The 18,517-nt window shown below is 47.0% G+C and overlaps 1 protein-coding gene across 2 annotated transcripts in view; it reads right to left on the bottom strand.

The window, feature by feature from the left end:
- Positions 1 to 18,517, bottom strand: part of ece1 (endothelin converting enzyme 1) — a 235,351-nt gene that overhangs the window by 40,902 nt on the left and 175,932 nt on the right. For both annotated transcript variants that reach the window (XM_069919098.1, XM_069919097.1), the window contains exons 9-11: positions 14,588 to 14,730; positions 12,443 to 12,557; positions 3,089 to 3,199 (exon numbers count right to left, since the gene is read on the bottom strand). In XM_069919098.1, the coding sequence (XP_069775199.1) occupies positions 3,089 to 3,199; positions 12,443 to 12,557; positions 14,588 to 14,730 (369 nt within the window). The remainder of the gene's footprint in view (positions 1 to 3,088; positions 3,200 to 12,442; positions 12,558 to 14,587; positions 14,731 to 18,517) is intronic.

Raw genomic sequence — 18,517 nt, forward strand, 5'->3', positions numbered from 1 at the left:
TTAAGAAGGCAAATGGAATGTTGGCCTTCTTTGCTGGAGGGATTGAAATTAGGAACAGGGACTGGAGCAACAAGGGACTGGTGAGGCCACATCTTCAGATTCCAGATTTATTGCCAGATTACATACAAGCATGAGATTCCTTTTTCCTGCAGGTGCGGCAAAATTACCACTAATTGGTAGTGCAAAAAAAAAACTGTACACAGCGTAAACATGTATACAAAGAACTGTGAACAGATAATGAATGTAAAAAAAATTGACTGTCCAATACAGAAAGAACAAATTAAAAAATCAATAAAGTACACAGGTCAAAGTCCTTAAATGAGTTGCCTGATTGAGTTTATTGTTGAGGAGTCTGACGGTGGAGGGGGAGCAGCTGTTTCTGAACCTGGTGGTATGAGTTTTGTGGCACCGATATCCCTTTCCTGATGGCAGCAGCGAGAACAGAGAGTGTGCTGGGTGGTGAGGGTCTTTGACGATCGCTGCTGCTCTCCAATGGCATTGTTCCCTGTAGATGTACTCAATCGCGGGGAGGGTTTTTGCCCGTGATGTCCTGGGCTGCGCCCACTACCTTTTGAAGGGCTTTACGCTTAGGGTTATTGGTGTTCCCATACCAGACCATGATGCAGGGCAGAGGTAACCAGGTCGATTCCAGAGATGAGGGGGTTGGCCTACGAGGAGAGATTAAGTTGCCTGGGACCATACTCACTGGAATTTAGAAAACTGAGAGGGGATCTTATAGAAACGTATAAAATTATGAAAGGCAGAGATAAGATGGAGGTAGATAAGTTGTTTTCATGCATGGGGAGGACTTGAACTAGGGCACATAGCCTCGGGATTCAGGGAGTAGATTTTGGAGGTGGATGAGGAGGAACTGCTTTTCACCAGAGGGTAGTAAATTGATGAAATTCGCTGCCCAATGAAGCAGCGGAGGTGACCTCAGCAAATATATTTAAGACAAGGGTGGATAGATTTTTACATTGTTGGGGAACTAAGGGATATGGGGAAAAGGCTGGTCGGTGGAGATGAGCCCATCATCAGATCAGCCATGATCTCACTGAATGGCGGAGCAGGCTCGACGGGCCGGAAGGCCGACTCCTGCTCCTATTTCTTATGCTCTTATGAACTACAGATGTGTTGACTAGCTAGACTGCCTGCAAAATGAACTTTCTCACTGACAACAAATAGGAAACTTGGCTTCATCAACTAAAGTGGGGAAGCAAGTAAGGGTGACAATAAATGAGGGAGTCTTGCTGCAGAATAAACTTAAGTTGGCCTTGAACTCAGCATGACATGGCCCTGTAGTGGGGTCACCAACCAACATGTTGAATCTGATTGTACATCAGTAAGAAGCTCCGAATGAGGCCGTGTAAGGGAGCCTCCCTTTCAGAAGTTGGAAGTGGAAACATCTGTTCAGTCCCCTGCGTGCGCTTGTCCCAAGCCAGCTGCTCAGAGATGGCTACGTCCCTATTGAAGCATCATCTGTGGATTTGCACAAGTTATTGTCTTTGAGTCAACAGCCTTTGGATTTATTGCTACTCCTTGGGTCCACAGAATCTAGACCAGCAGCGTACTCCAGTCTGTACTATCCTTCAAACGAGGGCCTTTGATCTTTCAAGTGACGGTAACAAAAAACTCTCATGGAACATTTCAAAGAGCCAGCCTGTCATCCCAGGGGTTCTGGCCAATACTTATCTGTCAATCAGCATCACCAACACACATTATCCGGTCGTTACATCTCACTGTGCACAGTCCCACTGTGATTCCTTCAGTAGAAAGTAAACTGCAGGTGTATTTAACACTTTGAAGTTGCCTACTTTCTACTCATAACTCAAAGAAGGACTCAGGCCTAAAGGTCAGTAATATATCTTTACCTCCCATGGACGACGTGAACCCGGCTGAGTTTCTCTCGCGTTTCTGTGCTCTTACTGCAGTCTGCAGACGTCCGTGTTTCACGCCAGGCCTTGGCGCCTGTTCAAAAGATCTGCTGATGGGATGCTTTGGCAAAACTTAGTTCAGGAAACCATTTGACAGGTTCCCACTGCATAGCTCTGAGGACATCTGGGGTAGACCACTACCTGATTGATTTGTCATCAGAGGTGCCCTTCAAGATGAAGTGCTCGATGAGGTACATGTGGTCGGACTGAAAAGAGGGTTCTGGCGCAACCTGGGCAGGCCTATGATTTGCAGCACTGTAAACAACACTTTGGATTTATAAGCTCAGGGTCTCCATACAATTTGACACAGTTGTAGGCAACGGCAGTCACTAGAATGGGGATAATGGTGGGGACCTATTTTCTTTTAATTTAATATTAGGTTTTTTGTGGACTGATCAATTTTTAAGTGCTAAATGAGCTGGAAAAGGACTCGGATGACAGCTATAGTAGCAGAATATGTTCCACACCACATTGCAATACATAACGGACCACTCTCAATGTCCAAGTTCCTTCCCTTGATCCAGAGTGAGTGCTGCCAGAAAACTAGTTAATGGTCACCACTGCTTCTCAGAGGCCATATTCCCAGCACCCTCAGGTAAAATAAAGGGCAACAGAGAGGCTCCCCTACCCATCCCCCCCACCGCCTATTGATGTGATCTTCCGGGATTGTTGCCTGAAGAGGGCATGAAAATCATTGAGGACCCCTTTCACCCTGCACACAGCATCTTCCAGCTGTTCCCGTCGGGGAAGAGATACAGGAGGATCAGAGCCAGCACCTCCAGGCTGAGGAACAGCTTCTTCCCATGGGCGGTGAGATACCGAACGACCAAAGGAACTGCTCACACTGACCATCCGATACTCTCGTACTCATGAAGCAACATTTATTTATATTGGCATCCTGTGTATGTTTTGTTTGTCGCTGTTTGTTGTGTCTGGTTGTGCGTGTGCGTGTCTTGCACCGAGAACCGGAAAACGCTGTTTCATCGGATTGTACTTGTACAATTGGGTGACAATGAATTACACCACATTGAACCGAGCAGAGTGCAGTTGAGAAAGCCGGAGGGGGGGGGGGGGGGGGGGGCAGGAGTGTTAATTACAATGACAGGTCTCAGGGTTCCACATTTAGAGAGAGCGCAAAGACGATCTTGACTTACAATCTGCTTGCTGTCTTCAGCAAATGTCGCTTTAACGAACAATGCTCCAAGCGAAAACCCGAGAGCTTCATCGGTGTCACTAACGCACATCTTCCATCGAGTGTTGCACGTCTGGAAGGAAAAGGGACAAGGGTTGCAGTGAGTGAATGTATAGGAATGAGCTGCTGGATAGCACAGACAGTGGGTTTAATGTTAACCCCTTACACAAGTGGAGCTGGACAGAGCAGCCAGTTCTTGATATCAAGATCAGAAGGAGCCTCGAGGTAAGACGCAGCACCCTCTGCATAAAAACACTGAAAACTTTGATTTCATTCATGAATAAAACCAATGAAGGACTGTGACTGAATTGATGTTAAATCCAGAGGAGATTGATGCATCAATGAACCCAGTGATGGATTAGCACGGTTACGGCAATGTTGGGAAGGAATCGAGTGGGATGTGTGAAAGATGGCTGATCTGTAAACACCAGATCTTTGGCCAGGGTGAGAAAAATCCTCAACACACTCAAACCCAGTCTTCCACCCAACACAGAACAAGGCCACCTGTTGACTTTTTAACCTTTGCATTTGCTTGAGAACTTTACTGGTTCCAAACATCACAAGTTGAACTCCCCTGCCTAATTGCTCAATTAAGACCAGGGTTAAAATAAAACCAGTTTCTTTCACCTGACATTGTTATCCTTTACTTCCCATGGATGCTGCGTGACCTGCTGAGTTTCTCTGGCATATTTGTGTATTGTACTCGACACCAGCATCTGCGGACTTTCTTGCTTAATTTAATTGTGGGGTGGCACAGTTAGCGTGGTGTTACGAGTCCCGAGGACCCCAAAACCCAACAGCAATAGATATACACCACCACAAAGGGTTACTTAAACAAAAGTTGCTTCTAATTATCTTTGAACATGAATATAGAATCAAACTTTAACTTATCTCTATTGACTCACTTAACCTACTTAATCCCCTTCTTCTAATTCTAAGCGCACGAGTGTGTAATGTGTGCGTAAGTTCAGCAAAGTTCTTTGGTTCACAATCCAATCTCACTGGTTGCAGGCAATTCTTGGACTGTGCAACAGAAGTTAACATTAATAAAGTTCACCAGGCTCTGGTGCTTAACAGCTAAATGGTTACCACTCAGGAGGGTTCTTGTTGGTTCTCAGAGAGAGAGAGTTTTTCTTGTTTCAGGACATTGACAACTGATTCCTTTTTAATCAGCCACTCCAGTATCTTGCTGATAAAACTTGTCCCCTTCAGGGTTCTCCAGATGATAACCTCTTTCTTTCAGGTCACCACAGAGTTCCTTTCTGTTTCTCCTCTTCCAAGGGAAACACCGGACAGCCAGTCCTCTCCTTTGACCAGGCCATCTTCCAAAACTTACCAGCTTGTCCCTCTGGAACCAATGTCTGTGTCTCTCCTCTCTCTCTCTGTCTCACCCCCTCCTCTCTGAGAGCAGAGCCTGTTTTTTTTCCTGCTCTCTGTCTGCAAAGATCACATGACCTTCCAGACAGTAAGTTCTGTTTTCCAGACAGAGCTGCTACTGCCTGTTGTTACATTTGTTGCCTTCTGCAAATGACAGTCCATCATGAGTCTGAGCAGTCTTACAAAAGCTCCTGCAAATATTCTGTGTTTTAAAGAGTTTGTGTGTGACCTGCTCCAACAAACCTTTCCCAATTTATCTCCCAAACACCTCTCTATACTCTGTCACAGTCGTGGTTAGTGCAATGCTGTTACAGCACCAGTGACTGGGCTTCGAATCCTGCGCTGTCTGTAAAGAGTTTGTATGTTTTCCATTTGTCTGCGTAGATTTCCTCCCACCATTTGTAGGCTAATTGAGCAGCATGGGGTCATGGGCTGAAAGGGCCTGTTACCATGCTCCACGTTTAAATTTACATTTCCTGTGAATCTGGTTTTGATAGCAAATTGTGAAATGCTGGCAGGACACAAGAAAACTGATGCCCAAGGGATTGAATGTGGAGCAACCATTTTGTTTCCCAAGGACCAAGTTAGAAAACATGCTTTAAGCTCATCCCTGTCTCTCTCGAACATAAAAGCGTGTGGCAGCATTACATCTTTCACTATTGTGGATAGTGGGGTTAGTTACATTTCTTCTTTTGCTTTTTGCTGATCTTTTGGGTGGGCTGAGATAGGGGTTAGGGCAGGGGTGGCTGTAACCGAGGAAATTTCACCCAGCAGGGAGTTAAAGAAGAAAATCTGAAGATGCCGAGGTCGAGTGTGCTGGAGAAACTCAGCAGGCCACGCAGCATCCACAGATTAAACGTGACCAATGTTTCGAGCCCGGGCCCTTTGCCAGGTACAGGCAGACACCTGAATAAAAAGATTGGGGGAAGGGGGAGCAGAGGAGGGAGGAAGAGGGAAGAGCACAGGCTAAATGGATTCAGATGGGAGGGCAGAAGAGAAAAAGGTTGAGAACCACTGAGTAGCCTGTTGACATCAACAAGAATTGAAACCAACCTTCATCTCTCTGAATTCTAGAGTCTATTCAACCTCATCTTACATGGAAACATCCATCACCACAGGAACCAAGTTTGACTCTTCACTGCGCTTGTGGTGCTCTGAGCACACCTGGTCAAGCTCTGAAAATATTCCCCCCCAATTAATAGGGCCTTTTTACACTGCTGTGTAAAAGAGGGATGCCTGGAAAATTTTCCTGGGAACCCTCCCGTGAGCCGACGGTGTGAAAATGTCGGTGTGGGAAAATTACCTGGGTCCGCGGCCCTACCTCTTAGGGTAACCATTAATAATGCCTGGCTCTGTGAGTGAGTCAGTGCAGCTCCTGGAAGTTACCTGATCATGAGTTGCTGAGGGAGATAGAACATAACAGCACAGATCTTCGGCCCTTTTAGTCGGTACCAAATGAATTCTCTACCTCGTCCCACTGATGTGCATCCAGTCCATATCCTTCTCATCCTTTCCAAATTCTTAAATGTTAAAATTGAGCCCGCATTCATCACGTCAGCTGGCTGCTTGTTCCACACTCCCACCACTCTGTGTGAAGCAGTTCCCCCTTCTGTTCTCCCGAACCCTTTCCCCTTTCACCCTTAACCCATGCCCTCTGGTTTGTATCTCATCTAAGCTCAGATGAAGTATAGAGTTTGGGGATATGGTGGACAGGGGTGGCAACGGGTCAGAGTGAGGTTGGGAGGCAGCAAGCACAAATTGAAGATTGAGGTCAGGCAGGGGTCAGGAGATGGGCAGCAGGGGAGTGGAGGAACGAGGTGCAAGGTGCAAGCAAATAATTCCCAACAGTCTGCACTACCGCTGGTCCTGCTCGGACACCTCCTGAACATGCTGATCCCACTTTCATTGTTTCTTGTGTCACTTTCATTCTGAAGCGCTCCTTCCAGACATCTGTACTGAAAGGGAGGGGGGTGGGGCTGCCATCTGAATGCCATTGTGCAGACATGCTGGAAGTGAATGAATTCCAGGCAAGCGTTCAGTTAAACCCCTCGTCTGCTTTGTGTCAATGGTGAGTACATTTCTATAAATCCCCTGGTATCTGGATTTCAAGCAACCGGCAAAATAATAGACAAAAATAAATAATTAAAAACAAGAATTTAAATAATAGGTAAAAAAATACTCAAGTTTAAACTTGTAAAAGTAAATGTTCTCTGATGCATAAACATCTGGTGAAGACGGGAGCCAATATTCAGCCAGCGGAGGCCCTTGGTCGGGCCTTGCTCATAGCAGCTGTTTGAATAAAGTTGCGTGAAACAGTGATGGTGTCACCCAGGATGAAGAGCTGGTTGATCCCGCTCACCGTTGGGGGCGACTCTCTTAGTGTTTCCTTATCCCTGCTTAGTAAGAGTCGCCCCGGTCAGAGGCTTTATCTGTAAACTTGGGGGAGGAGTTGGGGGGTGTGTGTGGTTTATTATCTATATTCTGGGAAGGTCAGGTCACTTGCTTGAGGGCTACTGGTAACCCAGTACTACCTGTCGCATGGTGGTCGACGACTAAACTGCTCCCCCACCAGGCTTGCCTGGTGCGGAGGGTGGCTAGACACCCTGCAGGATGAAAAACAAGACCCGTCAAAGGGTGGACGAACCCTCTAGTGGGATCAATGGGCATCTGGCAAACACGAGTCGTGAAGAGTGGAAAGGGCATCCCTTGCATCGAAGCTTGGTCTGGCCATTCACTGCAACAGATCTTACCCCAGCCGCCTTGGACCTCGTCATGCCGCTGGGTCCGGGAGGGGATGTTGAGAGGGTGGGTCTGGCTCTGTGCAACCCCCTACTCACCTAAATCTATTCACGCACACACGCTGTTCTTTTCTGAGGAGAGGGGCATATTCATATCAAACCCCACAAACTGACTGAAAGGAACCATCATCGTCCCATGGGATGGAGCCAGAAGAAGAAGGAGGGGGAGGAACCTGCAGATGCAGCGACGGTTAAATGTTTACAAAGAATGTGACGGAAAATAAAGTAAAATGCTTTAAGGTTTATATATTCACGCAAGTGAAGTTTGTTCAGTAAAAGTACAGTCTACTATTTTAAATTTTGGTCCTTTAAATTGTTGAATCAGGTGCATTAATTAGATACTGTAAAATTAAGTCTCAAGCAAATACACCCAGCAATCGACGAATCCCTGTAGGTGCCAGATACAGTGTGGGGCTGCCTATCCAAAACGCTGAGAACTCGTTACAAGCAGTGGGGAGAACTTCAGCAGAATCACCCTCTGTGTCATCCATGGCCATTTACTTTCACAGAGGTGAGTTTGTTGAAGTGTTGCCCCCCCCCCCCCCCCCCCAACCGCTTGTTGCAAGCTCTCAGCATTTGGGACTCGAGGAACATTTCTCCTTCTTTCAATTCTGGTTCGAAATAATCAGTTCAATGCACAGTGGGACAGGCAGAGGGGAAGGTGAGATGGTATCCATGCTGCGTTTTGGAAAAGGAACTGGAACTGTGTGGAAGATGACCAGACAACGTCTCCACAATCTGTGTTACTTGGATAATAATCCTATGAAATTTCAGAAACTCCATTGTTAAAAATTTGGGCGTGGGGGGGGGGGGGCCTGATCTTGCAGAGCCTTTCCACTCCCATCAGCACTGAAGGAAATGATCAGATAAACTAAATATCTTAATTTAAGTGCCCAAGATAGATTTTTAGAATTGTAAAGAATCCATTTGATCTGATTTTGGGCAGTAGCACGCAGTTCAAGAAGGGTCACTATTTCTGAGAAAGGACCAAAAGCAAAAGCTGGCCTAATCCAGCTCTGATCTTTGACCTGCATAGCTGAGGTCACCGGGTCAGCTGAGATCTGATGATAAAGAGAGGGCCTCTTCCTACAAATGCTGGAGGCGCTCTGTACTCCTTCAGTCTCTTCATTCAGCCGCCTTTCTGTTCTTTGTTTATTCCTTGAAGAAGGGCTCAGGCCCGAAATGTCGGTGATATATCTTTACCTCCTATGGATGCAAGGGAGGCCGGCTGTGTTCCTCCAGCATTTACTGTGTGCTTTTACGACAAGTTGAAATACCTGGTCCAAACAATCAGTGAGTGCCACGCATTAGCGTACTCTGTGATTAACTGCTGATATTATCTATAAATGGCTTTCAATGACCAAGTATCAACCCCTCGCCTGCAGGACTCAATATGGCAAGGGTTTGAGTTTGAGGAATTTGTTCAGAGCATGTTGTGTTTTCTTACTCTTTTACAGTTCCCTGCTAGAATTAGAAACCATTCGATCACATTACAAGTAGATGTGCACATGCAGATGTCAAGGAAACTCTGATGGAGCATGGGGAAACAGGAGAGGGGGAGTAATCGGAGAGAGTCAAGAGGTGTGCAATATCAGAGCAGGGATGTGACATTGAGGCTTTATAAGGCACTGGTGAGACCACATCTGGAGTTTGGCGAGAAGTTTTGGCCTCCTTATTTCAGAAAGGATGTGCCGATGGTTCAGAGGAGGTTTGCAAGGATGATTCTGGGAATGAAGAGTGAGGAGAATTTGACAGCTTGGCCTGTACTCATTGGAATTTAGGAAAATGAAGGTGGATCTTATTGAAACATTCCGAATGTTGAAAGGTGAGGACAGAATCGATGTAGAAAGGCCGTTTCTCATGGTGGGAGAGGCTTGGACAAGAGGGCACAACTTCAGGATGGAAGGGCATCCATTTAAAACAGAAATGCAGAGGAATTTCTTCAGCCAGAGGGTGGTGAATTTGTTGCCACAGGTGGGTTGTGGAGGCTCGGTCATTGGGTGTATTTAAGGGCATCAAAGGTCAGGCAGTGGGGCTGAGTGGGAAAATGGATCAGCTCATGATTGAATAGCGGGGTAGACTCGATGGGCTGAACTGCCTATTTCTGCTCCTGGATTTATGATTGCTGTCTGAGCCCTTTTGTTGCATGATTTGCTGCATTTCTAATAATTATCAGAATTCCTTTGCTTCAACACAAATCATAGGCAAGCTCGATCAACCTGATATATCATCCTGGAGTGAATTATTCTGACAATGAGTGCTATCAGAAGGGTGTTGCTCCAGGCTACCACCACCAGGCTATTACCTCGGTGAACACAGAGAAACTCTTTGGTTTTCCCAGACCCCAGGTGTGTCTCAGTCCTCAAGAATGTGTAGCAGAGTTTTGAATTCAACCTCTCACCAGGAAGGTTCCTTGTTTTAACAAGCCCCCAGCAAGCTTCGTTTCCAGATGTTCACCAGCCATGCTGCCGTATGCTGGCGGTTATTTTGTAATGGTGACACATGACTGTACATGCTGAATCTGTCTAAACCCACACTGTACGGGAGAGGTAGAGAGAGAAACTATCAGGAAGGGCGAGAAGAGAAGGCGGGGGAGGGGGGGGGGAATTATCTTTTTCGGGAGTAGGTGTAGAGATGGAAACAATAGAATGACAAGGGGGTGGAGGTTACCTAGAAATGGAATAATCAGCCACGAGGAGAGAAAGATTCTGCCTTCTCTCCTTGTCATTGCCACTTTGATGGAAGAATCTAAAAGGAGCAGAGCTGATCCACTGCATCCGTTGCTCCTGTTCTCGGAGAGACTGGGCACAGACTGGGAGATCTCTTTGTTGAGCACCTCGGCTTTGTCTGCCACAATAGCGTGGATCTCCCATTTCAATTCCCCATTCCCTTACTGACATGTCTGTCTGGGGTCTCATGCACTGCCAGACTGAGACCACCTACAAATTGGGAGGAACGGCACCTCATCTCCCATCCGGGCACCCTCTGACTGGATTAACATCGATCAGCGTCCATCTTTTTCACCCCCCGACACCTTTCCCCCAGCTTTCTCTCTCTCTTCCCTTTTCCCTGTCGCCTTTCACAGAGCCAAAATCAATTCTCACCTTTCCTCTTATCATATCCAATTAACGCCTTTTGTCTATTCATCTGTATTCCCTCCCTTTCCTAACCTTCCCCCTTTTTTTCCCAAGACTTCATTTCAGACACCGGCTTTTTTCACACACCTTGAGGAGGGGCTCAGTCCTGAAACGCCGGTGATACATCTTTACCCCCTGTGGAGGCTGCAAGACCGGCTGAGTTCCTTCCAGCATTTTCACTACAGTCACAGTGACTGCAAACGTTATTGCTTCACTCAAAATGTTTTGGGTTATCAGGCCGAGAGGGAAGGGGGTCAATAAAGGGGGAAAGAAGGTGAATGAGGGGCCTGGAGATGAGAGAATAGGTGTGAGAGGTAAACAATTAGGAAGGGGGAGAAGAGAATGTGGGGGGGGGGGTGGTTTCTTTTTCAGGACTAGGTAGAGATGAAAACCATGGAATCACATGGGGGGGGTGGAGGTTACCTAGAAATAGAATAATCAGATATTGAAAGTTGAGCACTGGACTAAAATCCCGTGTCTCCTCTTCCACGGAACTCCCACAACCGGATGGCCTGCCTCTGAACTCAAGTGAGGCATCATGTCTTTTTGTGCAAATGCAGACACGCTGAAATTTGCTCAAATATTTTAGCAGCTGCTTAAAAATGTAATCAACAAGTTTGTTACTTGAGAAAGCTTCTGGTAAAAGAGGACACACGAGAATTTGGTTGAAGGTTTATTGAAATGATATGGGAACAGCCTGGCTTTCTTTTGCTTGAACAAGTGATTGAAGATTGATCCAACTTGAGGGCTTCAAAGTTATGAGGTTTGATACGTCAAATGTGAAGACAGTTCCATTTCCAGATAAATGAAGATACTGAACAATAAATCCCGTCAACTTTCTTCAATATTTCCTTTTTAAGCCACAATGTTTTTTTTAAATACTTTATTTAACATTTAAAACCATGATACATAAAATTAATGGAATTAATACAAATTATAAATATTAATAAGTATACATGGCATATAACAGAAACCCCTCTAACCCCACCTTACTAAAGAAAAAACTCTCCCCCTTTGTATACCCCTTACCTAAAACCAACCCAAACTCCCCCTTCTAAAGAAAGAAAAAGGAAAAAAAAACAAAGAAAATTAAATGTTAAAAGCATCAATGGGACAGAGGGCAGAAAAGATTTATTGTGATGTTGCCAAGACTTCAGGTACTGAGTTACAGGTCGTTTAAGACTGATGGGAGATTTGATAGAGGGGCACAAAATTATGAAAAGTACAGAGTAAATAGGCTTTTTCCAACAAGATACAAATCAGAGGACATGGGTTAAGGGGGGAATGGGAAAAGTTTAGAGGTAACCTTCTTCACACAGAGTGGTGGGAGGTGGGATGAGCTGCCAACTGAAGTGGTGAATGCGGGGCTCAATTTTCACAATGAAGAAAAATTTGGACAGGTACATGGATGGGAAGGGGTATAGAAGGGTGATGGATGCAGGTCAGTGGGACTAGGCAGAACAGACTAGAAGGGCCAAAGGACTGTTTTTGGCACTGTAATATTTTATGGGCCTGAGGAAATGAAATCTTCACAGACACAAAATGCTCGAAGAAAAAGGTCCTTTGATCCAATCCAGGTCTCTGGTAAAACCCAGAATGAAACCTGAGGCGCACAAAAAGGAAACTCGGGAAGAGATGCTGATAAAATTGAATCAAATTGGATTCCATCGGATCACCGTCTCTGCATCTGCAGTTAAATAAGGCTCTTTGCTCTATCGCCTCAAACCGTGCATCTTGGCGCCTCATAGTTCGGCGGGCAGCAACCTCCTTTGAAGAAGACCGCAGAGCCCACCTCACTGACAAAAGACAAAGGAGGAAAAACCCAACACCCAACCCCAACCAACCAATTTTCCCCTGCAACCGCTGCAACCGTGTCTGCCTGTCCCGCATTGGACTTGTCAGCCACAAACGAGCCTGCAGCTGACGTGGACATTTACCCCTCCATAAATCTTTGTTCGCGAAGCCAAGCCAAAGAAGAAAAATTGATGGCAGCTCTTTGCTCACCTTTTTAGTTCCTGACACGGCCATAATGAGCTTTTCCTCGGCCTCCTGGAAGCGGTGATCCAGACACTCGGCCGTTTTCATCACCACGTTCCATATCATGTAGTTATTGAGGACACTGGAAGCAGAAATATTGAAGTCATCTGCAGTCTGTAGTGAAGTTGCATAATCAATGCCAACCACAGAAAGTGTCCAACTGGGCAAACTGCAACAGCTGGTGGTGGGAGAGCGGACGCTAATTACTTGGGCCATCTAGCTCCGAAAATGAGCAGATTTGGAATCGTTTTATTGGGAAACAAAATATGATAATTAAAAGAAGCTGAATGAAAACAACCATTCCAGAAATAATAAGTGGATCATTCAAAGGCTCAAGTTCCAAATACATGCAAGGATGAGACTTCATGGAGGGGTCCGGTGAAGGGCTAAAATGGGGAAAAGCAGAGAGAGGAACAAATGAAGGGGAAGGCAGATCAGGGGAGGGGCAGTGAGAGTGAGGGATGTAGGGAGTGAGAGAGGTGGGGCAGGAGGGAGTGAGAGGTGGGGCAGGAGGGAGTGAGAGGTGGGGCAGGAGGGAGTGAGAGGTGGGGCAGGAGGGAGTGAGAGGTGGGGCAGAAGGGAGTTAGATGTGGGGCAAGAGGGAGTGAGAGATGTGGGGCAGGAGGGAGTGAGAGATGTGGGGCAGGAGGGAGTGAGAGTGGTGGGGCATGAGGGAGCGAAAGGAAGGGCAGGAGGGAGTGAGAGAGGTGGAGCAGGAGGGAGTGAGAGAGGAGGGCATGAGAGAGGAGGGCAGGAGGGAGCGAGAGAGGTGGGGTAGGAAGGAACAAGTGTGGTGGGGCAGGAGTGAGTGAGAGAGGTGGGGCAGAAGGGAGTGAGAGAGGTGGGGCAGGAGAGGTGTTGCTGGAGGGAGTTAGAGGTATGGCAGGAGGGAGGAGAAAGGTCAGGCAGGAGGTAGCAAGAGAGTTGGGGCTGGAGGGAGTTAGAGAGGGGGCAGGAGGGAGTGAGAGGTGGGGCAGGAGGGAGTGAGAGGTGGAGCAGGAGGGAGTGAGAGGTGGGGCAGAAGGGAGTTATATGTGGGGCAAGAGGGAGTGAGAGATGTGGGGCAGGAGGGAACGAGAGATGTGGGCGGGAGGGAGCGACAGAGGTGGGGCAAGAGGGAGCGGGAGAGGTGGGGCTGGAGGGAGTTAGAGAGGTGGGGCAGTAGGGAGCAAGAGAGGTGGTGTAGGATGGAGTGAGAGAGCTGGGGCAGAAGGGAGCAAGAGAGGTGGGGCGAGGGAGTGAGAAAGGTGGGGCAGGAGGGAGGGAGACAAATTTGGCAGGGTGGAGTGAGAGAGGAGGGGGAGGAGGGAGGGAGAGAGGTGGGGCTGGAGGGAGCGAGAGAGGTGGGGCAGGAGGGAGTTGGAATGGTGGGGCAGGAGGGAGCGAGCAAGTTAGGGCAGGAAGGAGTTAGGTGGGGCAGGTTGGAGTGAGAGAGGAGGGGCAGGAGGGTGTGAGAGGTGGGGCAGGTGGGAGCTAAAGTGGAGGGGCAGGAGGGAGCGAGAGATTGAGAGAGGGATAGGGAGTGAGCGAGGGTGGTGGGGGAGAAAAGAGAATGACAGGGACAGAGAACAATGGACAGGGAGCGAGAGAGGGGCAGTGAGAGCAAGATGGAGAGGGGAGAGCACAAGACAAGACAAAGGGCAGAGGGAGAGCAACACAAGAGAGTGAGTGAGTGAGGAAGGGCAGGGAGAGCCCCTTGACAATTCTGCTGGGTGGTGGGCAAGCATTATAATCCTCACCACTGAACAGGGCCGCTGATTCAACATCTGTTTGCTGACAGGATACTGAAATGCACAAAAGGTTGGCCACTCTTGCCAACTTAACAATAGTCTGCACGAGAAATGCTTGAAGCCTTTCCAAGATGTGAACCAAGTCACCTACTTCATTCATTTTCTTCTGATAGAATTTAGAATTCATTACGAATTGTGGACATTTGTTGTTGACCTCCCAATGTGAAAGTTTGAATTAATTTTTTTCCTCATGTTATTTTATCTTCACACTAAATTAAAACTAGCGCTTCCTGGGCAGGTCCAGTGAGCTCGAGTTCGGCTGCCACATTTCCAGACTTAAAAGAACAGGTGAAAATGAAAGATACGGACAAAGGAGTCTGACCTTTTATCGGTCGAATTAATGAGGTTGGAGACCTTCTGCAGATACTCCTTGGCGTAGACAACCACAGGCTCAGAGTCATTTAGCTCGACCGGATAGAAGATGACGGACAACAAAGGCAGCCAATCAACCTCTGGAACCAGCGCCTGAAAAATTAAAAAAGAAGAAAATAGGAACAAGGAGAAAAGAATGGTCCCGAATAAAAAGAAAATTGACACAGGCTCAATCTACATGGCTTCGGAACTTGCAGCAGAATCCAAACTTAATATGGACTCCGCGGGTCACCAAATGATTATTACAACCCCCAAAGAGATTTAAAAAAAAATTGAGAAGCAACTTTCACAGTTGTATTTCAAACGCCGGCGAGGCTGGAGGATGGGCAAAGACAAGGATTCAATTTTGGGGTATCAGCTCTTCCACGGTTTGGGGTCGGGAATCAATGAACTCTTCTGGAGAGAGAAGTCAACTTGCATTGAAAGATGGTAAAAGCAGAGAAGGAATTAAGCAGGTGAATGATCCCTAGTTACAAGTACAGTTGGAATGACCTGGACTGATTATTGTTTTACTATAATCTAGATGCGACTAATTGTGAGCAGCAAAATGAAAATGATGAACAGACAACACCATTGGTTGCGTGGGAAAGATGAGCCGTAACCTTGTTCATCAGTAGATGAAGGAAAGGGAGAGGGCTTGTGTGCCCGCATGTCCTGTGTTTATAGATTACTCACTGAAGGTGAGTCCATGCATACACGTGGACTAAATTATGTGCAAAGAAATTCTATTTAAGTTAGTGCATGTGCTGTTGAGGTTACATAGTCCACGTTTACCATTGGACAACACCAGATGATAATGTTAGACTTCTGATTGACAGGTGTGCATTTGGTTCAGAGGAACCAAGTAAACTTCAGCATGGGACAGGCTTGGTGTGACTTGATTGTGCAAGATCTCCTCACTTGTCAGGAACGGCGACTGCACTTCCTGAGAAGACTGAAGTGGGCAAGGTGACCGGCCACCATCATGTCAACCTTCTACAGGAGCTCCATTGAGATTGTCCTGGCCAGCTGCATCACAGTGCGGGTACGGTTATTGAAGAGAAATGGATCAGAGGTCAATCCACAGGTCCAATAGAGGATCATTGGAGTCCCCCTCCCCCAAAGACGTGATCTACTAGGATTGATGTCTGAAGGGGGCGCGCAAAATCATTGAGGACCCCTTCCACCTTGCACACAACATCTTTCGGCTGTTCCCATTGGGAAAGAGATACAGGAGTATCACCAGGCTGAGGAACAGCTGCTTCTTCCCATGGGCAATGAGAATGTTGAACGACCAAAGGGACTGCACACACTAACCGTCCCAGACTCTTATATTCATGAAGTAATATTTATTTATTTATTTGTATATATGAATATTTGTCCTGCATGTGTATTGTTTGACTGTATGTGTGTTATGTCTGGTTGTGTGTCTGCGTGTTTTGCACCGAGGACTGGAGAACGCTGTGCAATCAGATGACAATAAACTTGACTTGAAGTCAAACAAAAAAGTCTGCTGACACTGTGGTTGAGGTAAAAACAGACTGCTGCAGAAACTCAGCTGGTCAAACAGTGTCCTTTACATAACAAACATAAAGATATGTAGCCCTTCATCGAGTTGAAAAAATGTTGGCAGGCGCCTGAACAAAATGGTGGTGCTGGGAGGAGGGACAAGGGAAGGAGCACAGTCCCACAGGCAGGAGGTGATAGGCGGATAAGGGAGGGAGGGCACAGCAGCAAACAGGGGGAAGGGGGATGGCTCTGGAATGGAGAGGGAAGGGGGTGGAGAGCTGGAAGAAAGACAGAGGGATGGGGAAGGAAAGGAGAATGGGGCGTGGGGAGAAACCAGAGAAGTTGATGTTAATGCCATGCAGTTGGAGAGTGCCCAGATGAAAAATTGAGCGTTGCTAATCCAATTTACGGATGGTCTTGGTGGGACAGTACATGAAGCCATGGACAGGCATATCAGCATGGATGTGGGGTGAGGAGTTGAAGTAGTTGGCCATTGGAAGATCCCTGTCACTGATGTGGACAGAGCAAAGATGCTCAGTGATCTCCCAGTCTGCGCCCAGTCTCTCCGATTATATGGCAGATCACAAAGGGAGCACTGGATACAGCAGAGAACTCCTGCTGATACACAGTGAAGAGTTGCTTCACTTGGAAGGACTGTTAAGCGACGTGAATGGTGGTGAGGGAGGAGGTGTGGGCACGTGGTACTTCCTACGGCCCCAGTGGAAGGAGCCAAGGGGGCAATTGGTGGGAAGAGATGAGTGGACAAGGACATCGTGCCTATGGAAGGCGAAGAGGGGAGGAGGGGGGAAGATGTGGTGGGATCATGTTGTAGGTGGCAGATATTATGGATGTTGATGCACTGGATACAGAGGCTGGTCGGATAGAAGGTAAGAACAAGTGGAATCCTGTCTTTGTTACATCTGGTGGTGGAGGGAGCCAGGGAAGATGAGCAGAAAATGGAGGAGATGCGAGTGAGGGCTGAGTTGCTGGTGGTGGAGAGGAAGCCACGTTTGTGGAAGAAGGCGGACATTTCAGAAGATTCTGAAAGTGGGAGTTCGTGGGTTTGTAAAAGTTTGTAGTGGGTTTGTCAGTTTGAATTGACCTGACTTAATGCTCAAGTCACTGTGGCAATTACTCTCAAGGTCATAAGCAAAAGACTTCCACTCTGCCAAATTGGGCTGTCATTGTAGAGAGAGGCATTTTGTATATTTATTAATATAAATATTAATAAACCTGTTGCATTGGGGGAAATTCCCCGGATAGAAATTAGGGCATAAATACTGATGATACTTCACAAAAGCTCCATGGAAAAGTATCCTCTGGAGAACAACCTGCCTGGTAATATTTGTGAAATGATGATTCTAACCCTGCCACCCTCATTTCCTTGCTGCAAGATTATATTAAAGGTAAAAAATAAAGGTGTTGCGGGGTCGCTTGAGATAATAATGGGGTGACAGCTCGAGGTTAAAGAACGAAAACTCTCACATGAAAGGAGTACAAATATTGGGCTGCAACTCTGCCTTTTATAGGCAGTTGGCCGTGTCACCACTGGGCCGTGGCCTGATCGAGGCTGGCTGCCAATTGGCTGTCCCGGATCCGCAGGGCCCGGACTGGACCACCCTGCGATCCGCTGGCGGTGATTGGTTGATTCAACTGCAATTACTGCGGCCTGTGGGAACAGGGCTCTCATCCTGTGTGCTGTTTGCTTGATCATTTCTTGTGTGGGCCCAGGCGGTCTCCCCTCCAAACACTGACCAGCCCTGAGCCTGCTTGGCTTCCGAGATCAATCATCCAGATGTAGTTTAGATGTGACTAGGTTTCTATTAATGTGCTAAGCTGTTGAGCTGCGTCATGATCCAACAGAACCAGTGCACTCTCCTTGACCTAGAATCGTAAATCTGTTTGCCTGCATCCAGCAGAAGCAGGGTTTAAAAATCTATTCTGCTGAGTTCAAATGATCAGCTGCATGAGCTTTGTAGAGGATGCAGTCAAGTTTATGGTCATCTGATTGCACACGTACAACCCGACGAAACAGCGTTCTCCGGTCCTTGGTGCAAAACACGCAGACACACGACCAGACATCACTCACAGATGGACAACAATTCACACTAGCATTTCCCCTAAATAAATAAATGTTGATCTGGACACACAAGAGTCTCAGATGGTTAGTGTGAGCAGTCCCTTTGGTCGTTTAGCCAGGGCGAAGGGAGTGAAGATCTCAGTGGATTTGAGCTCAAAACAGAGTAAATTTTTAAAATCTTCTCTGGAGAAAAACTTCCTCTAAACTGTTCTCCTATTTTCTCTCTCTCTCTGGTTCTTCGATATCTGTGCTATAATTATCCTTGATCATTATTTTTGAAACTTCTCCACCTCCTTCATATGAAGACAAGAA

The sequence above is a fragment of the Narcine bancroftii genome, chromosome 2 (assembly GCF_036971445.1).
Source record: "Narcine bancroftii isolate sNarBan1 chromosome 2, sNarBan1.hap1, whole genome shotgun sequence".
Lineage (NCBI taxonomy): Eukaryota > Metazoa > Chordata > Chondrichthyes > Torpediniformes > Narcinidae > Narcine > Narcine bancroftii.